Raw genomic sequence first — 19351 nt, forward strand, 5'->3', positions numbered from 1 at the left:
CTCGGTCCGAGAACTCGGATCGATTTCTAGCATCGTGGGCACCAGGCCTAAGGAAATTTATAAACTTATTTATTACTCCTTACCTTTAACATCGTATATATAGACATTTCCTTTGTCATCCTTTTGTATATTTTTTTTAATATCCATGCATAAAATATGACGAGCCGGGATTAAATTTTCCATTTTTTTTCACAAATTGTTACTGATTCGTGACTTTTAACGTGCCTCGTATCTCGTAAGAAAATTTCAGAACCTATAAAATACAAAAAGCTTAATAAGCTTTATTTATATTTAAAGACAATATTCTGACAATATACATCACTATAGAAATAAACCTAAACCTGGCTAATCTACACTGCTGTATTTAAATTTTTTATCTTACCGTGATGGCTAATGGTTGTACAAATGTTTCGAAGAACAAAAAACCATAAATAATTTAGTAATTTCATACTATATTGCACTCTTTGCGCACTCTCCACCATCTCCACCGATTCACACCGCGCAAAAGAGAGTGGAGAAAAAGTCACACGAGTGGTCCACGGAGTACGGTTTTCGAACGGCCATGGTCGCATGGTCAGTGTGCCCACACGGGGTTTTCGAACGATCTGAGTGTGACAAAATACACACGGGTGATGTTTTCGAACGCACCCCTAATATAACGATTACGAATAAAAAAGAAAGCGCAGGGAGCAAGAAGCGTGTAACAGCTCCGCAAAGCGTAAAGGTTAAGGGTTATTAGCTATTGTAACAAATGAATAAATATATCCTGAGCTTCCAACCGCTCGAACGAGTCTCATATAACGCGAAAACGGAAACCTCAGCAACCCCGGTTTTAATCAGCCCTTCACGTCAAAATGCAAATGAGAGGTGGATCAGCATTTCCTTCCCCGATTAATAATAATTATTCAGCGGCTGAAAAATTTATTAATCGCGAATGACGCGCAGAGAAAGTCTCTCCTCCCCGTTAAACAAGATCCCCTTCGCTAATTAAACCCGGACGAGGCATCTTGCAATCGTCCGGCCATGCCGGGCCGGGGATTTCCCGGCGCCAGTCTAATCAGCCAGATTTTGAGACAAGTTACGAAACCACTGTCGAGCGCCATAGTGAAGCGCTCGAAGAAACGGCCGTTTCTCAGGAAGTACGTGCTGATTCAACCGGAACGTTTCTATTATTGGTGCGAGGACAGGATAGATCGCTCGAGAGTTTCAGCCGTAACGAGGCGAGAGCCCGTCGATGACGTTCGTATGATGGAGTCGGCAGCAGAATTATTAATCGAGGTAAAAATCGCGGAGTCGATCCACGGCGTGATATACGAGAAACGGCGAGAAATTATAACGCTAAGCTCCAAATCTCCCCGGGCAGCGTCTCGAGGCGCAACTTTCCGGAAATGTTGGAGAGCAGTGTGCTCGAAAAATGCCATTATCCCGCGATTGGCCCGATGCATACCGAAACACAAGCCCTTACTGATACATTCATGAAATCCTGGAAAAGCTCACGACTCCGAAATTACATATAAATAGCTGGATTTATTTTGGGCACTCCTCACGGCGGTTTAACATTAATGAACGTATTATTATGCAGAAACTCTAAACCGAAACTAAACTAAAAGCGAGCTAACCAAAGAGCACCCGGGCCATATCGAAATGTTTGCTTTTAGTACATTTGTGTCCTCTTACGCCCGGACACCTGCGTTCTCGGCGCTTAAATTGACCCAATTTGATATTTCGGTTACCTATTTGTGATTTCAGCGTCGTGTGGCTTTTTCGGGAGTTTACATTTATTCTGAAATATCCCGGTGAGAGATGCTATATTTCGATGCTGCATTGTTTGCTCTTGCATTTCAGGAATAATAGCGTTTTCGGGACACTGAGTAGTTTTCAATATCTAAGAAAGCTCGTATTTCGGGACTCTGTTTCGATATTCAGATTGTGTCTTTTTATGTCTTTTCGGGCCGTTACTTCACTTCTCGTATTTCGCTATGTTTTTCCCAGGACGTCGTATTTCCCGCTCGACGGGAAAGTCGGGAGAAACGGACAACGATGTCTATTATATACTCTGAGTCTTCAAGTGATTTAATTAGACACTCGCAATCGATATCTTGCATTGGCTCTTAATCCATTAATTTTTCCTAAATTTTCCTTCGAACTTTTGTGAATCATTATCTTTTTAGTTTGTCAGCTTATAAATTTTACCTGAGTCGTACCCGAGTCGAAATTTTAGCTCTATTTTCAACTTAAACTTTCTGACATCTATGTATTCTGAAGGATCAGTCTATGTTCGATACACATAAAAACTGAAGTTTTACTTAGCACCTCTAAATGGCAGAAAACGCACGAGATGCCATTTGTAGGTTCGAAAGAGGACCTCTTAGCAAAGCTTAAGTAGGCTAAATAGGATAACAAGAAATTGCTGTAAGCTGCAGAGTATCAAAGTAGACGTTAAATATTGAGGTTGACAGTAGGATCAAAATTTCGACTCGGGACATTTGACCGTTGACACTTTCCTTGATCATTCTCACACTACAAAATCCACAAGTTTCCCGCGAAGTACAATTCGGATCCCTCCCGTCACGTGTCAAGTGTTGGTCTTCGGACTCTTCGAGCCCATCTACAATGGCTGTAAGAATATGGCTGTAAGGCTGTAACGTGAATTGTCGGCAAATGAAAATAATTCATTTCGCGTCTTACAGCCTTGCAACCATATTCTTACAGACATTGTAGACGAGCGATCGTGTATGAGATTCGCAAGTCTGCGGAGAGGTCGCGCTACTTCGAGCAACTGCGAAAAAGTTCAGAAATTCGACGATTTGGTGACTGAGAGGGACCAGCTGAGCCGGCAAGTGGAGGGTCAGGTGGTCTCTTTCAGTCACCAGATCGTCTTGACTGCGAAGCGACGTCATCGCGGGGTATTGACGACAAGTAGGGTATGTATTGCCGAGGGACGAACGCGTGAATAGCTAGAATGTTCCCGGCGACTCATCCCTTTTCGCGAAAAGGACTCGCGGAATTGCGAAAGATCGCTCGCGAAAGGACATCGAGGGACGTCCGCGTCGTTGAAATATCGCGTTTCCGGCGCGGCGACCCGCACAATCGCGCCGCGGGGACGACTCCCTTCCGCCAGCAGCGATTCGTTCCTCCGGATAAAATTGGCCGTTGCGTTCTCGACGAACCGCAAACTGACGAGCGCATGAACCGCGCGCGCACACACACATTCACCCGTGCTGGAAGCGCGCGGACTCCGCGGCGAGTTCGAACTTTGCGCGAATATTCTTCCGTTCCCCGGCCGTCTGTCATTCCGTTTGACATCAGCATTCGTTTGCATAATGAACGTTATTTCCACGCCGCGCGTCTCGTCCCGTCCCGTCGCGTTCTGTCCGCCGATTCGCGGCTAGACGGATTTCAGCGTGCGCGCTCGGACAAAATCCCAGGCTTTCAGCCTTTCGAGATCGACGACGGAAACGGCGACGGGGAGAAAAGCACGCCGTTGAAGGCGGGAAACGCGCGGCAAGCGCGCCGCAAATTCGCCCGGCGAGGAACAGTTTCTTCCGCATTCCGGACATTGACTCACCTTTGAGGCTTCTTACGTAACGCGAAGTATCGCCGTGAAAACGCGTATTCTCATGGACGTATGATCTCGGGAAGCGCGTTTCACACGGACAAACGATTGCAGCCGCGTTCCATCGAGTTTTCATCGGACGGGGGGAATGGTGAATCGATCGCGAACTTGCCAAAGGAATCCATGAGGTCCGCGACACTTGCAAGTTGTAAACACACGCGCACGCGCGCACGAGCGAAGTCGTTTGTAATTAGTTGGTACAACTGCTAAGACGGTCGGGAGTTAAAACGACTCGCGGAGGAATGTTTCCGGCGAGAGCTCGGTTAAGAGTGTACTTCACACTGGGGAAATGGAACATTTTCTCGATTTCCTCCCTCTCGCCGGCCCGAGTTCCTGGCCGAGGGACGTGCCGAGGGAAAGCCTCTGGAGTTCCGCTTCTCGGAGCGTCCAGCGTAACGCAAAGACGGACGACTTATCTCGCCCTTCCGCGCGAGCAAGTCAGCCAACCAGACAGGCAGAAACCTCGTACGAAAAAGCCGCGATACTCATCCCCTTTAATCCCCTGGGCGTCACACATCCACGTCCGAATATTCACGTCTTCGAACCGCGAGTGCGGCCGAGTATTTCGCGAGTCCCACTTGTCGCTAAATATGCGATGAGCAGTGAATTGTGTACTCTCGCGGAAAAATGGTATCTAGTGGTTTCCGAGGGTCCGAATTATTCACGCGTATATCAAATCGGCCAGCCGTATAATGTTAACCAAAACATGAAAAAAAAAATATATTATTGAATGTTTGCGCAAATAACATTTTTATCTGATAAGGGAACTCGGTCGGGAACATGCGAGATTACGGTGAAAACGTGACATCTCCTCGTTGCCGACCTTCTGCTTCAAATTACGTTTACAATTTTTAAGAGACAGATGGATAGAGATAGAGCAGTGAGGGAGGGGAGAAAGAGAGGGGCGTCTCTGTCTCGACGGAAAATACGAGGAAAAACAGGATGAACATCGTGCGTCGCGCCGACGTCTTTAGACGCCGACACAAGGAGGGAGGGAAACGCCGATCGTATCTCCGAGATCTCGCCAAGTATTCGCGAAACTCAAGAGAACGTCTCTCGAGTTCGGTTTGAGATAGACGCGAAATACGATATTGACGTCTCTGTGACATCGCGACCTAGCAAACCTCGCAAGAAACCGCTTCTCGTGCGATACACACCGTTTCAAATCGGGTAACAAGGGAGCGACGATGCATCGTGCACTCTATTGGCGTGCGATGAATAAAAATATTGACAGGATCCCCGAGACATGTATAAACTCGCAATGTCCTCCTGTAGCTCCTATTTCCGATACGAGAGAATAAATTTTCGAGACCTTATACGTATGTGTGTGAGTGTATACGTGTGTGTTGGGTATGTGTGTGTCTGTGAGAGCGAAATATTCGCAGTCCTCCCTGCAAAGAGGCGCGAAAACTCGGAGAACGATTTTCGAAATTTTTAAATTTTTAAAATTTAAAGTTCTTCAAAATGTTGGGAGAGTTTTTGAGGGGACAAAAAAACGCTCATCCAAAGCGTGCTTTAGACGATAATATACTCCAGAAACATAAAGTCTGAAATGCAGCTTACGGGGCTGGGAGGAAGAGACACTTCCTCTTCCATCCGCCGTTCCCTTTCAGTCGTGATCGTTCGGACGGACGCGTCAATGAGAGGAAAACTCGAGTCATATTGATGTTTTTCTTCTGTTCTTACAAAGAGCGCGAGTCTAAGCGAGCGCCTAAACTCGCAGTGCGAAATCAAACATTGTGTCCGTTGATCTCGCGCCTTGCAAACACAGAAGAAAGAAACAAATATAGTCCGAGATTTCCATTCATTGACGCCCTGAATGATCATGACTGAAGGGGAATGGCGCGTGAAAGGGCAAGCGTTACGTCTGGTCCCGCGAGTTACAAGAAATTGTCGAGCGATCATAACATTCCTTGACACGAAGGTGTACACATCGGGAGACGTCGTGCACTATTCCCACATTTTTTTTTCATCGGTCGGAGCATACGTGAGACGCGGCACGATAGTTTGAGCGCGCGATCATCGTGCCAAGATCGTCTCGAACAGCATCCGGAGATGTTGAGAGTAACTCTTCACTACTCTTCATTTTTATTAGCGCAAAAAAGAAACATATAATCCCGCGCTAACTTATATTGATATCTATATGGCGTATAACTAATCAGAAAACTTGCCTTTTGTTTCAGATCTAACGGAGCTTGTGACCACACATGATTCCCGAAGGGGTGCAGTTTCGGTGTACCGGAGGATCCGGTTCGGGCCAAGCAGGATCGGCTCGAAGGTAATTTTTTGTGCATTTCTCTCTCTCTCTCTCTCTCTCTCTCTCTCTCTCTCTCTCTCTCTCTCTCTTTCTCTCTCGCATCAAAATCATTTAGCGAAAACTAGGGCATAATCATCCAAGTAAAAATCTTTGAATGAAAACGATCGTAAAGAGTTAATATATTAATTTTTCACGTATTCGCACCAATTTTTCGAACAATTAACCGTCATATTTAATCGGTGATGATATATTTTTCTGTTTCAGATCTGTAGCAAAACGCGGCCGATCCTGGTTTCTTGGACATTTCGGTGAGTCAAGAATAAAGATTTACGGTGATATTGATTGGTTAATCGGTTGGTCGGTAAGAAATCAATGCGATCCACGTAGCTTATATACATTTCTGCATGTACGCTGAGAGAAGAAAATGATTAATCTCATTACAAATTACAATTATTCTCCGCGCTAGATGTATTTTTCTATTGTTCTAATAAGAAAATAATAGTAGCAATATGCTATTACAAAGTTATTACTGATAACGTTATAGTAGCGCTTTACATAAGAATGGCTTTTCCGACCGGAACTATTTTACTGTGCATTCATAATCACAAATATAAAACTCTTTCTCTCAGTGTAGGAATTTGCACGTATGTGTTTGTGCCGTCTTTTAAAATACACTGCATTCATTATTTCAATAATCAGGGGAACGGTTCTTTACATAACCGTCTTATCAAGGTTTCCGAACTGTCGAGAACTTTTTTCAATATACCAATCCTTAATATTTTTTTCACAAATCTGTCACACCTATTAACCTCCAATAAACTTATACGTATAAATATTATTAGCTTTTTTATATCTCATTCAGCATATCAAATTATTTAGATGATACATTTAATTTTATATGTTCCTCTGATTATTTCAAGTCGTGTAAAATATGCATTAAAATCTTGTGCCGATATTATTATGCACTCGCATTGTGCATCTAAGTTGTGCACCCAAATTGTGCATCAGAATTGTGCACTCAAATCGTGCACCAGAATTGCGCTACCACGCGCGAAATTAGCGATTATTTTTGTCTCATTTTGCTCGCGATATTTATATTACTTGTTTCGCACGCGCAATAAATTTTTCGGTCGCCGCAGTTTCGCCAAATTTCTGCATTCTTCACACATGACGGATCATGACGTTATTTCGATTAAACTCGCCGCAAAATTCCGGTATATAGATTTATTGTTTCTGTTAGAAGATATCTATACTCCCGCGAAGCAACAACCTCGTTTTTCGACAGTGCAAACGTCCGCGAAACATGATATCTCTTTCTCTCCCGACTTTATCGAAAGCGCCGTGATATTCGCGTTTCGTTTCGCAATTCACGATTTTTACAGGTCGATTCACGACTCGAAAGTATAATCACAAACTGCTAAATTTTAATTTCGCGTGTCTTGCATTAAATCGTTAAATATCGTTAAAATTATCACGCAAATCGCGAGTGTAGCTATCGATCCGACGACTGGACACCGAGGAGACTGGATAGACGCGAAGCGACACGGCGGTGAGTTTCGATGGACCTGGACGGCTGGACGTCGTTGGACATCAAGGCAGAATGGTGAGTGCACAATTTAAACGCTCACAAAGCGTCGTATTACGTAGTGCATGTTCCAATCGCATTGATTTTAAACGAGACACTGCAAAAAACAGTTCCAACTTCCATATTTAGGACTAGACATATTCGAACGATATATCATCCGAATGTACGATATTTCAACAGCATGTTCTAGAATTTCATTAGAGTCGGTTAGATCGAAACTCGCCTCGAATAACTCCCATGGGTCGGCGAGAATTTGTTACTCAACTTACTTGTCTTGCGCGTAAGAAAATACGAGATAAAACTCAGCCGGACCGTGCAAGTCGCAATGCCGGTTGAGCCGCGGAAATTAATAATAAATGACGGATCGTTTGCGTAGTTGCGAGTCGTGAGAGCGCGCGAAGTTCACTCGAAAACGCTGGCTAACTTAATTTGCCCGTAAGTCAGGGATTACAGAGACCATGGGTATTTTCATGATATGATCTTGTTCGACTCTAATTAAGCTCGAGAATGCGCTACCAAAGAATATAACACGATAGGTCACGGAGATATTTTTGGGTGTTAAAAACAAAACAATATACATATACAAATATATATTGATATATTAATATATTAATATATATTGATATATATAATATATATTGATATATTAATTATATGTAAAGAGAATTCTATAGTAGAAATTATCAGTGAAAATGGTGAAACACTTTTTCCCGCTAGGAAAATGATATTCCGCAATGAAATAACGGACTATTGGGCAATCGGAACCAATTTTCATAACATTTCGAGATTGAAACCGTTAAAATTGAAATAAACTCGGAGGTCGATAATTCGAGATTGCGTAAAAAACATTTTAGGGGTTAACCCTAGAACTCCAAAATATTATATAAACTATAAACATGGATATATTTTACCCAGCGCATTTTCATTTGTTCACAACTTCCAGAAAAATTATCGAAATTCAATCCATTCATTTTCTTTTCAATCTGTGCAAGAAACTTCGAGGAATATAGATCTATCAATGTTTTTGCGATTCAATAAAATTAAGAAAGTTATAATAAAAAAAACAAAGCACATGTTTCTAAGAACAGTAACGTTTAAAAAATTGGTCTAGGTAAATTTTATCCATGTTAGGGTTAAAATTAAAATTTTTAAGGACGCCTTTGCTTACCGCGCGCGAATATAGAATGTCTACTAGAAAAAAACAAAAAAAAAAAAATATATATATATATATATATATATATATATATATATATATATATATATATATATATATATGCGTTAAGAACGATCGATAGTTGATGATTTTCCGCGCAATATTTACTCGCTTGTGGCTACATGGAGTCCCGAATAACATCACATAAAGAATTCAGTCGGTGTAAAAAGAATCAACGAGCTGTACTCAGCTTCTCTGATTCATGAGACAGCAGAAACCACGGGTGTTACTACAACCGCGTGTCGAATCGCATCAGATAATTCTTGGATGTTCACCTCGTAAGAAGTTAAGAACTCGGCGATAAGCCGGCCAATCACCTCACTTTCTTAGTGAAACGTTAATCTTTTATAAGTTATTTGTGGTCGACATTTTAACCACCCCACATAAGGTTCAAAATGTCTATTGTTTTATACTGCACATTCAGTGATCGATTTTTCACCAAGCAATAATCGTAATTATAATAAGTATTATACGTTCTTTATATTTCATACATTTGTCGTGTATCTAGGTGTGTTACGTAAACTTGTAATAGACACTAAAGTTACCACCTTTAAAAAAAGTTTTGCCCTATAAAAGATTAACGAGACGTGAATCTTTTGTAAAATCTTTTCTCTTGTCTCGTTGAAGTAATTTTAGAGTGCATATTTATAGCCAGATTGCTTCCACACGCTAGCGAAGAGATTCTTCTTTCGAAACATCCACGCAACATGCGAATTATTTCGCACGGAATTTCAGTTTTTATAGAGAGAGGAGGAAGAGTTTCGAGGATGCAGACGCGTGAAAAGTTGGGATGAAAAATTGAGAAGTTTAAAATTAAAAACAAAACGTTAGCGAGAAGACTCGGGGGATAAAGCGCGATCGAATTTGCTGTTTCGTCGAAGCCGAATCAGTCGAATCAGTATGGGTCACGGAGCTTTCGTTAAATACATTTTCACGAGACGATAATCCCTCTCAGTTTACTTTAATCGCGTCTGATCCCAAGGAAGGCTTCCGTCCGAGTTCTAATGATTAGGCCCTTAGGGATTGGCAAGTCGGCCAATTTTACGTCCCTCTCAGGTGTATACAGCTGTCGTTCTTAAGCTCCTTGAGTGCCTTTTTTCGGTCAGTAAGCGGCAGCGAGGTCTAAAATTGGGTCGAAGCGACATCCATCAACAACGTGTTAATCTGTGTACGTTCAAGTTTCACCGTGTTACATTATCAATATTGTAAACGTTGCCGCACGCCCGACCATCCTCGCAAACGAGAACCGTATAATTTTTCACTCTCGAAGTTGATCGATTTTCGTGACGACGAGTCGCGGTGAGAGAAGTTCTCATTCTTGAAAAAGGGGTCGATTTCCCACAAGGAGATCTGTGGCCATTAACGTCCGATTAGTTTTCGTATTCTACCAACAAATTCCCGAACGAGATCGATTTCTTCTTTTTCTGCGCGGGACATGTCGAATTAGGCCAAAGCCATTCGGGTCAATGAAATACTCCCGCCGACGTCACGATAGACAAGACTTAGGGGGTTTCTGGTCTGGACCCAAAACAGCGCGTTCTTCAGTTTTCCACAGAAAAATTACAAAAGCCGTCGAACTTTGCACATATATTCATACATTTTTTAGGGACACGCAGTATTTTTGCGAGACAAAATTTTCTTCTTCATTCCCACGATAAAAGAAGGAACTCGCAGTTGCTAAGAAAACTACTGAGATCTCTAAATTATTACTGCTCTGAGAGAAACAAATAGCTAAGAATTATCAAATATTTATTCAGGCTGGGTAGTAATAACATATTTATTTATACTGATGTAAATTTTTCAGATAAGAAGATATGTATTTTCTTAAGAGCTGAAGATAAAACCTTAGCTTTTCAATTATTTATTTTATTTAAATAAAAGAATTTAGAATAAATATGTTATCAGTATTCACATACCAAATAAATTATTTATCTCTTTTTAGATATTTTTTCTCTCAATATATCATTGTTCTTTTTTCTTTGTGCGAAACTTATGGCCTTACGTGCCTGTGTGTTCTCAGTCTCGTAACTCCACCATTCTTTCGAGTCTTCTAATACCTTACAGAAATATTCTAGACTTGAAGCTTCAAGAAAGTACGAGAAAGAATCTTCTACAATTTCCAAGTTCTAGACCAATCCCCTTATAATCCCCTCATAATCCATATCCTTTCTGCATAGATGGAAAGTGTCTTTTTTTAGAAATCACCCGGCATGTAACTTTTTATCTTCCTCTTTGCCAGAAGAGATCAAAATTGCATTTAAAGCCCCCTAAAATTCCGAGCTCACTGCTCGCAGCTTTGATAAAAAATAGCAGTTTTTTTTAAAAAAGTACCGACTTGTGGGGATATACCTGTCGCTTCGAGGTACGTCGAGAGAGATTTGCTCCCGGCAGTGCGCGGATTACACGTTGCAGCAGCCTTGCAATGTGAAGAGAGGCAGAGAGGTATGTCGCGCCAACTAACGACAATCAGCAATTACTTTAACCTCTGACCTTGCGCGATCCACAGTGGGGCTAACAAACGGCAAGATTTATGTGCTGTGGGAAACATCGACTCCTCGCAAAATCGGTTCTTTGCCCTTGGAATAAGCAGTGAATAGCACTCGAGCTATACAAAAGCGTTCGCATTAGCGTCGCGTAATTCTGCGCCACCGCCGTATTTGCTGAAAAAATTAGTGGCTTTTTCCCAACTTCATCTTTTTCTCTATCTTTCTCACTCTTTCCTCCCTGGTAACTATCGTTACTTGTCACGTTATTGTCGCGCAAAGTACACTCGCAATTACGCGACCAGCGTGTAGAATTTTTTAATTATCAACTCGCGAAGTGCTCAACGCTTCGGTTTATCGCGCTCCAGTGAAACTACGACGTGACGAGGAGGGGCAGCAGGACGTGCATCTTCGGGAGGGCCATATTTTTAACGTCACATTTGTCGTATCCACCTGATTCCACCCGTCTCCCCCTAATGTGACGAAGCACGTCGTTCGACGTCGACACAGAACGAGAACGGAAGCAGGACCCGCATTTAGTGCTAAATTCGTCGCGCGAGCAAGAGAGAAAGAGAGAGAGAGAGAGAGAGAGAGAGAGAGAGAGAGAGAGAGAGCACGGCGCGGAAATGAAAACGCGAAGGTGAGAAAAGGTGGCTGCTCTTTTTTCTCGTCTCTTTGTTGGCTGAATAATTCCGTTGGACTTCCGACATAATGGACACCCGGAAAAGGCAAAACGGGCACGAACACGCGAATATAAGTGGGAGAAGGGGGAGTAGGGGGGAGGGTGAAGGAGAGAATTTGCGACCGCTGATTTTTTGCCTCTCGTTTACCAGCGTTGGGTCAGGTTTACCGTCGTAACTTCAAATTTCGTCCGGGACGCGCTGTCGAGCCTCTCTCGTGAGATTACGTCGACCACCCCTCGTTCGACGAAGAATCGGCCGCTGACACACCCTACGAGGTGTACAGTGGCGTCAGGACCGGTCGCAATATTACGTTTCTCCGTTTCTCGATGAAGAAACAAGAAGAGCGTGAGCTGTTTCGTGTGCGTCGCGGATATTCAAGTCGGATATTCATGTCGTTGTGATCGCATTGCGAGAGGAAAAGCGTGCAATTAACCTTCTCGAGCGACTCATCGATTTCTCATGAGCTACACGCAAGAACGACAGATGCGGGGCGCATTTATTTAGCACTCTGGACTGAAAAACTCCAATGCTCCGGAGCAACATCTGGCCACCTGTCCTGTTTATCTCAGTAGTTTCGTTTTTTGCCACTAAATGACAAAAATCGTTGGAAATATGTCTCCTAAATGATCTTTTGAAAACAATGTAACTGCATTCAACAGACATCATTTACTTCATTTAAGCGCTCCAAATTTTTTGTGAGTCCAACATAAGCACAAATGCTTCTGTTTATTCCTAAAATCAATTGATTCTCGTACAAATGGCGGAATTAGAAAATGTGATGGATATGCTGAATAAACTGTCGTTCATTTCTGTTTCGTCTGACAGAGAAGAGGGGAGACTCATTATCACTTCATGATACGCTAGTGACTCGCTCACAAGTCGCTCCTGATTTCTAGTCCATTACTAACGGCTTATTGTAGAAAGTCCAAAAGGATTAATCAAATGTCGGTGTTAATGGCTCGAGACGCAAAAAGCATGACGGGAAGTTCGAGGAGAGTGGTGAAATAAATTACGATTCTTTGCTTCTCGTTATAAAGGAAAAAAAAAGCCGCGGTGTTGTAGTGTTACGCCATTGGAAATATGATTCACACTGAAGGCTCGCGTTACCGGCAGTCAGATAGGGATGTTACGCCATCGCTCCATTGTAACTTGTCGTTTTTTCCTCTCTCTCTCTCTCTCTCTCTCTCTCTCTCTCTCTCTCTCTCTCTCTCTCTCTCTCTTTTCTTTCAGCAAACATCATTAACATTTGCGTATAAAAATTCTCGACCTTAAGCACACGCTTGCGCGTGTGTACTCGCATGTATTTGTGCGTGGCGTTTCGCCGATTGCGAGTTTGCTGCGCACGTAATCGAATACGTTAATGGGCGCCCCTCGTGTTTGAAGGACAATATAAATAAAGAATCCTTACCTCTGACGCGCCGAAGGTACGAGAAAATTAAATCCCCCGACCCTCTCGTACTTTCTCAGAAGTAGCCGCGCGGCAACTAATCGGGACACGAATCGACGCGAAACAATTCGCAAGAGCTCGTCTCCCTTCGCGCTCTACTTTTCCCGAGTAACTTTTTTGCGGTGGCGCGATCCGAGCGCGATAAACGCGCCATTGCTCGAGACCGCGATATTTTGGCGTTTTAATTTCATTTCGGTTAATGAACGTCAATGTCGGCGCCTCGGCAAAAGTTATCGCCGTAAACAATGCGTGGTCGCGCGCACGAGCGCTGATGCACGACACCGTGCGGTGATATCGTATAAACGTTAAATCTCGGCTTCCAGCTCGACAATACAATTATCCGTGCATAATTCAGGAAAATTAATTAGCCGCTCACGACGATCACGTCGATGATTTTGCAATCCCGTTGTTATTCTCTTCCGCTCCTTCTCTACCTCACCCTTTCATTCTTTCTCTCTCTCTCTCTCTTCTCTTTCTTTCTCGCTCTGTCTCTCTTTACCGTCATCGAGTTACCGGCATATTTCCCCACAAACGCAGATGCAATCTAATTTCATTAGTAGTGGGCGTTCCTAACGTAACCATTCTGTTCGCTTAAAGGCTGTTGTTCGCTTAAAGGCTACTGTTTACATTGCACTATTTTTAGCACCATGTATTATAAGATCGACTCCGACATACATACGCATACACATATATATATATATACACACACATACAGTCTATATGCAATTTCGCAGCATGTCACGGGTATTACTTGATATCGTGATGTGCATAAGAATATACAACGGAACGGAGCGTAAGGCGCTTTCGTTTGCACGCAAGGGATGCGAGACGCGACTACGTCGACGACAACGACGACGAGAAGAGAAATGACAGCCGGCTGCAATTTTTGGGACAAATCGCGCATTTGTATAATTGATCGACCTTTTGACACCTCGACGCTTCGGCGCTATTATCGTATTTAATTGCCGGCGAACGCATTTATTTTTCAATATTAGTCCCACGTGACAATGCGAACCCGCTACGCCCAAAAATCGCGAGAACAAACGGAGGATTAATCGGGTATAAAAAGGAAAAAAGGAAAGACAATGCAAAAAAGTAACGCGCCGCGGTACGATGAGAGAAAAAAAATGCAATTCACAGGGCTATCGCGCTCAGTAAGGGAGGGATATACGTATCTGTCTATAAATACGTATATATACAGGGTGAGGCAATAACTATTACCCTGAATATCGCCGCTGACGAGAGAATGACGTGAGAAATCGATCGGTGATATTAATCTTTGCTCACTGGCGCGTCGATGAATCTGCAGAATGCAACGGAATTTTGTTCAAGGTTTCCCCATGTGTTTCTCACAACACGGTCGATTTCACCCGTCGTTCTATGCGTAGGAGTGTTAAGATGAGGTTATCGAACAGTGAATATTTTATGAGATATTTCGTATCTTGAAAAGTATCAGGACAAAATAAAATATATCTCGAAAAGTATTCATTTCTCGATAATTTAGCTCGATACGCAGAATGATCGGAGGAACTGATTTTTGTATCAGAAAAGCCACTCACAAAAGAATTATCGTCGCTACGTTACGTCTCTTTCGAAACCATAAAACTTCCGTAGGCGCTACTTTCCTACATTGCTTGAGACAGCGCAGATATTCAAGGTGATAGCTAGTATAGGTAGGTAATAGTTGTCTCATCTTGTATATCAATTCTGATGTACGGTTCTTCGACATTGACAAATACATAGGCGCGATGTGCACCTGCATACAACGTCTGAATGGCAGATAAATGTAATGACTCTCGGATTCGTTTTCCACGGCGAGTTCTCGAGGAGAAACGCCGGAAATTTAAGCCCCGTCCCATTATGGGTAACTTCCGATATCCCGTAGCCACCGCCTACTGTTATCGTAACCGGCTATTGCTGCTATTATTGATGTCGAGATCGCGAAATATCTCTCCGCACGTTCTCTCCCGCTCGGTGACTGAGATTTCTCCCGTATGTTCTCAATATCGCGCACTAGTTCCTCTTTCGTTTTTCCACCTGGATATCGCGGTATCGAAATATTAATAATAAATGGCTCTCTCTCTCTCTCTCTCTCTCTTTCTATCCCTTTATCTCTGACGGATCGTTTAATATCTCGCCTGTGAATTCGCGAGCTGACATCTCAAGATTCCAGGTGTTGCGAGATGTCCCTTCCTAGATAATGGACGAGATGCGGTTTTCGCGCTGCTGCGGCTTCGTGAAATATTAACGCATGAAAGATCGCGAGATTCCTCTTCCGTTGCAAAGGTGAAAAACGCAGGAGATCTCTGACACGGAAGGTCTCTTCTCTCGTGATAATGCGACGCGACCACCGTCAGACCACGGCCCATTTCACGTAATGAGAAATGTAAACGAGGAAACTCTCGTGATTGGACTTTCGTGTTGGAGCCCCGAAAACCAAGGAATTTCGCGATGAATCTCTTACGCGTTAAGGAATCTCACGAACGGATTTTGCTGGCCGCCCTTTTAGATCTGTCGAACTCTTGTTACATTTTCTTCTTCTCTTTCTTTCCTTCCTGTTCTTTCTTTTTCTCACATACACACAAACTCTTTCTCTCTCTCTCTTTCTCTCTGTCTCTGCCCGCTGGAAGTATAATAAAATTCCCTCTTCCCGGACGTTTAACCTGTGACGTTTTTTCCTTTCCTTTTTTTTTCCCCGAGGAATGTCCCGCCCCTCTCTAAAGCGAAGGTCCATGTGCTCCGGATAGCTCAGATCTCGTTTATCACCCCGCAGAACAATAGCGCCCTGCCGGCAGGGGTGGAGGGGGGAGAGGGTAAGCGGCCCGGCGAAATAAAACGTCGGGTGAAGGAAGAGCCGTTAATCGAAGGCTCGATTTATCTCTACTTCAAATATTTCGCGAGTGAGCGCGCACGTGGTCGACAGTAGTGGTCGTTTTACACGTGCTCTGCGGCTGGTGTAATCGCTAATCATCGCGTCAATTACTTTCGATTACCGTCGACGCTGCGTCCCCACGTTACCGATTACACCCGCCGATGCAATGTGTCGCCGTGAGGGCCGTTATAGAGAGCTAGCGAGCGGTTAAACGACGAAATTATACTGTCGCCGGAATTCGCCGACATCTGTTCCCCAGTTTCTATCCTCGCCGCGTATGCATGTGTCTCACATACACACACACACACGCGCGCGCGCGCACCGCATTCTCTCTCCATCTCTCTCTTTCTTCCTCTCTCCCGTGAATACTGTAGCTCGACCTGCAAAATCTCTGCATAGTACCGCGACTGCCGGAATCTCAACGTGCTCGGAGAAGTTGCCGCGAATAATGTATCCAGTCAGTCGAATCTCCCTCGGATTAGCTGTATGTTCTCGCAGGGAAACGCTTTCACGGTAACGATAACGGTTAGCGCGCGCGGTTTCGCTGCGGCGACGTTTCTTCCGCACGTACGGTACGTGCATGCGAAGAACTCACGGGGCGAATTTTGCCCGACGCGCCAATTCGCATTTCAAGCGTTCGCCCGAGCGAACGTCGCACACGATCGTTTCGCTTGCCGCCGACACATCGGCGTTCGCGCGTCTGGTTCCATCACTTTCGCACTATTCGACTCCGATCGATCGAATTCGACGAGAATGATTTCGACCTCGACGCCCCCGCCGCTTCGGCGCGTTCCCCTGCGGAAAAGCGCGTTTTTGTGATCGCGAAACGAAGCGCGTGACGATCGCTAATTACGTCGGCCAGCGTCGGCTAGTTACGCGACTAATTCTGTGTTGCAGCGCGAAGCCCGCTTTGAGCCCGGGGGCCGATCAGTTAGCGCAATTAGGCCGGGATTGATAGCGAGCGGCGCCTCGCCGTTCAATCGCGCGAATCGCCGTCGTCGCCGAGCCGCGCAAATTATCCGCGATAAGTGAACGTAATTGTGCTTCCGTTCTTTTTTCGTTATTTTTCCCTTGTTTGCTTTGAGGAGGCAATCGTCTTTGTTTGGTGAGCGATCTCGTTGAAATTGCCCACGCGCGATTATTAGAGCCTCGCGCGAACAAATACGCACGTTCGTCGTTGAATATGCGTTCCCTGCCTCGATACTGGTTACGCAGTTCATTCGTTCGATTTCTCCGTCGTCCTATCCACGCGTGCGTACGTTGTACAGGCTGAGCCACGTGAAGCAGCATGGTCTACTCTCTATTTCATTGGAATACATATATCGGGATAAAATACGCGCAAATACCACCAAGTAACTTCTCAGATAGACTCCCATGATCTTGACTTTCACTTATCAGGACGTGAGATAATCGATAATGAAAACTTTGCAATTCTTTGAATTACGCTTGTGACGTAAATATAGTGTGTTGAGTCAATTTATTACATTTACATCATGAAATAATAAAATATTCCGTTGTATATTGATGCAGGAACAGATTTACTAAAAGTTACGCTCAGATTTTCATATCACGTTTAACATGACGTGTTGTTCGGGGCAAATTTTCATCATTACTTTCGTACTTCTTTTTATGTTTCTTTTTGGTCATTCTATGTGATAAGTGTGAGTCTGTGATGAGTCATAAGTAACTCAACGTTGCTCAATTTCGTGATTTAATAGACTTAAAGTTGTTGTAAGAGGGTTTACGTACATCAATCCAACGAGGTTGTTTCGCCTTAATATTCTCTTACGTAGAAAATCGACCGACATGTGTGAAGAAAACATACATGGTTTCACTTAAAAAGTGAATTACAAGCTTGGTCATCCTGTTCCTTCAGGAGGTCATCCTGTTCCTTCAGGAGGTCATCCTGTTCCTTCAGAAGGTCTAATAGAGTTAGTCTGGTTTTTGCCTGTCGTGGAAAATTTTAAAAGAAAGGTGACCTCTGTTGTTACTTGCGATATATATTTTCGAATAGACAGCGTTACGAGCTGCCATATGTGGACCAGCCTGTAGACGAGTCCCAGCATCGACCACGCGGGTTTCTTTTGTGTGCACGAGAACGGAGTGGCCGGCGTGAAGAGGGTTGGATGACGTCGAGAGTAAACCGTGAGTGTTCGAGAGACCGCTGGGAAGGGGAGGGAAGGGTTCGAGGGAAGCGAGGGAGAGCTAGCGCCGCGGAGGGTACGTCGACGACGGAGTGTCGCACATGGCGGCAACGAAACAGGAAGAAACCGATACCGCGGTACAGAATTGTGCGAATTTCCTGACAATGGCCCTTACCGCGAAACGGTTCCTACATTGAGAAAAAATGTTTGATATTTGTAACTGTCACACACACACAGAGAAATAATTACTACAAATTATAGTAGTCAAGAAAACTATTATTTTTAATTAAATTCTATTATAATGTTAGGGATAATAACCTTACATGCATGCTGCTATTTTATCATTTTACTACAAGAAATATAGTTGAGCCAAAAATAATTATAGTTTTAGTTAGATTAGCTATAATAGTTTTAGTTAGATGAACCATTTTTTGCTCTCAATGCAAGGAACTTGTTCTTACCCCCTAACCTTTCTCAACTCTCTAAAGCCTGAGGGCTCGCCTTTGCGTCGATTCTCTCGCCACTGATTTCGATCGAGACGATACAATCTAAACGGAAGAAGAAAGTCAAAGGTCGAAAGTTCGACCGTCATTACTGTTCGAGGCTTGGGAACTAAAGATAGCTTCGTCGTTCACCGAGACTAACAGGTTTTGATTGGTTAGGTGTTGGCTTTCCCTCAGTTTGTGCTGAAGGAGAGAAATAGGTGTAGCTACATCGTTCAGAGATTTGAGGTGTTAAGTTCGATGATATGGGGTGAATAACTATTGCCACCTGAAGTATCTCAGAAGCCAAAGATAATCTTCAAAAATCCTCGAAGTTATTCTATTTAGAAAAAAACCACTAGACGCTTTTTATTCAAAGTAAAATAACGTCGAAAGTCTAAAGAGGTTAACTTTGTCATTTGCTAAATTACATTTGCAAGATTATACTAATATCGAAATTATGAAAAGGCAATTTAAATCGTTAATTTAATATTCAAAGTATTAAAAATATATTAACATAACATTTAAAAGCGCAGAGTCTTTTTTGTCTCTCTCTCTCTCTCTCTCTC

The 19351-nt window shown here is 43.4% G+C and overlaps 2 protein-coding genes and 1 pseudogene across 3 annotated transcripts in view; 2 read left to right on the forward strand and 1 right to left on the reverse strand.

The window, feature by feature from the left end:
* Positions 1–19351, reverse strand: part of LOC116847315 (two pore potassium channel protein sup-9-like) — a 118114-nt gene that overhangs the window by 58898 nt on the left and 39865 nt on the right. The window lies entirely within an intron of this gene.
* Positions 1–19351, forward strand: part of LOC116847324 — a 109323-nt gene that overhangs the window by 47071 nt on the left and 42901 nt on the right. For both annotated transcript variants that reach the window (XM_032822223.1, XM_032822231.1), the window contains exons 2-3: positions 5800–5894; positions 6138–6181. In XM_032822223.1, the coding sequence (XP_032678114.1) occupies positions 5824–5894; positions 6138–6181 (115 nt within the window). In that variant the 5' untranslated portion in view covers positions 5800–5823. The remainder of the gene's footprint in view (positions 1–5799; positions 5895–6137; positions 6182–19351) is intronic.
* Positions 591–1591, forward strand: LOC116845924 (annotated as a pseudogene).

Source organism: Odontomachus brunneus, unplaced genomic scaffold (genome assembly GCF_010583005.1).
Source record: "Odontomachus brunneus isolate Ranch 3 - 2012 unplaced genomic scaffold, Obru_v1 Obru_scaffold_004, whole genome shotgun sequence".
NCBI classification, from domain to species: Eukaryota; Metazoa; Arthropoda; class Insecta; order Hymenoptera; family Formicidae; genus Odontomachus; species Odontomachus brunneus.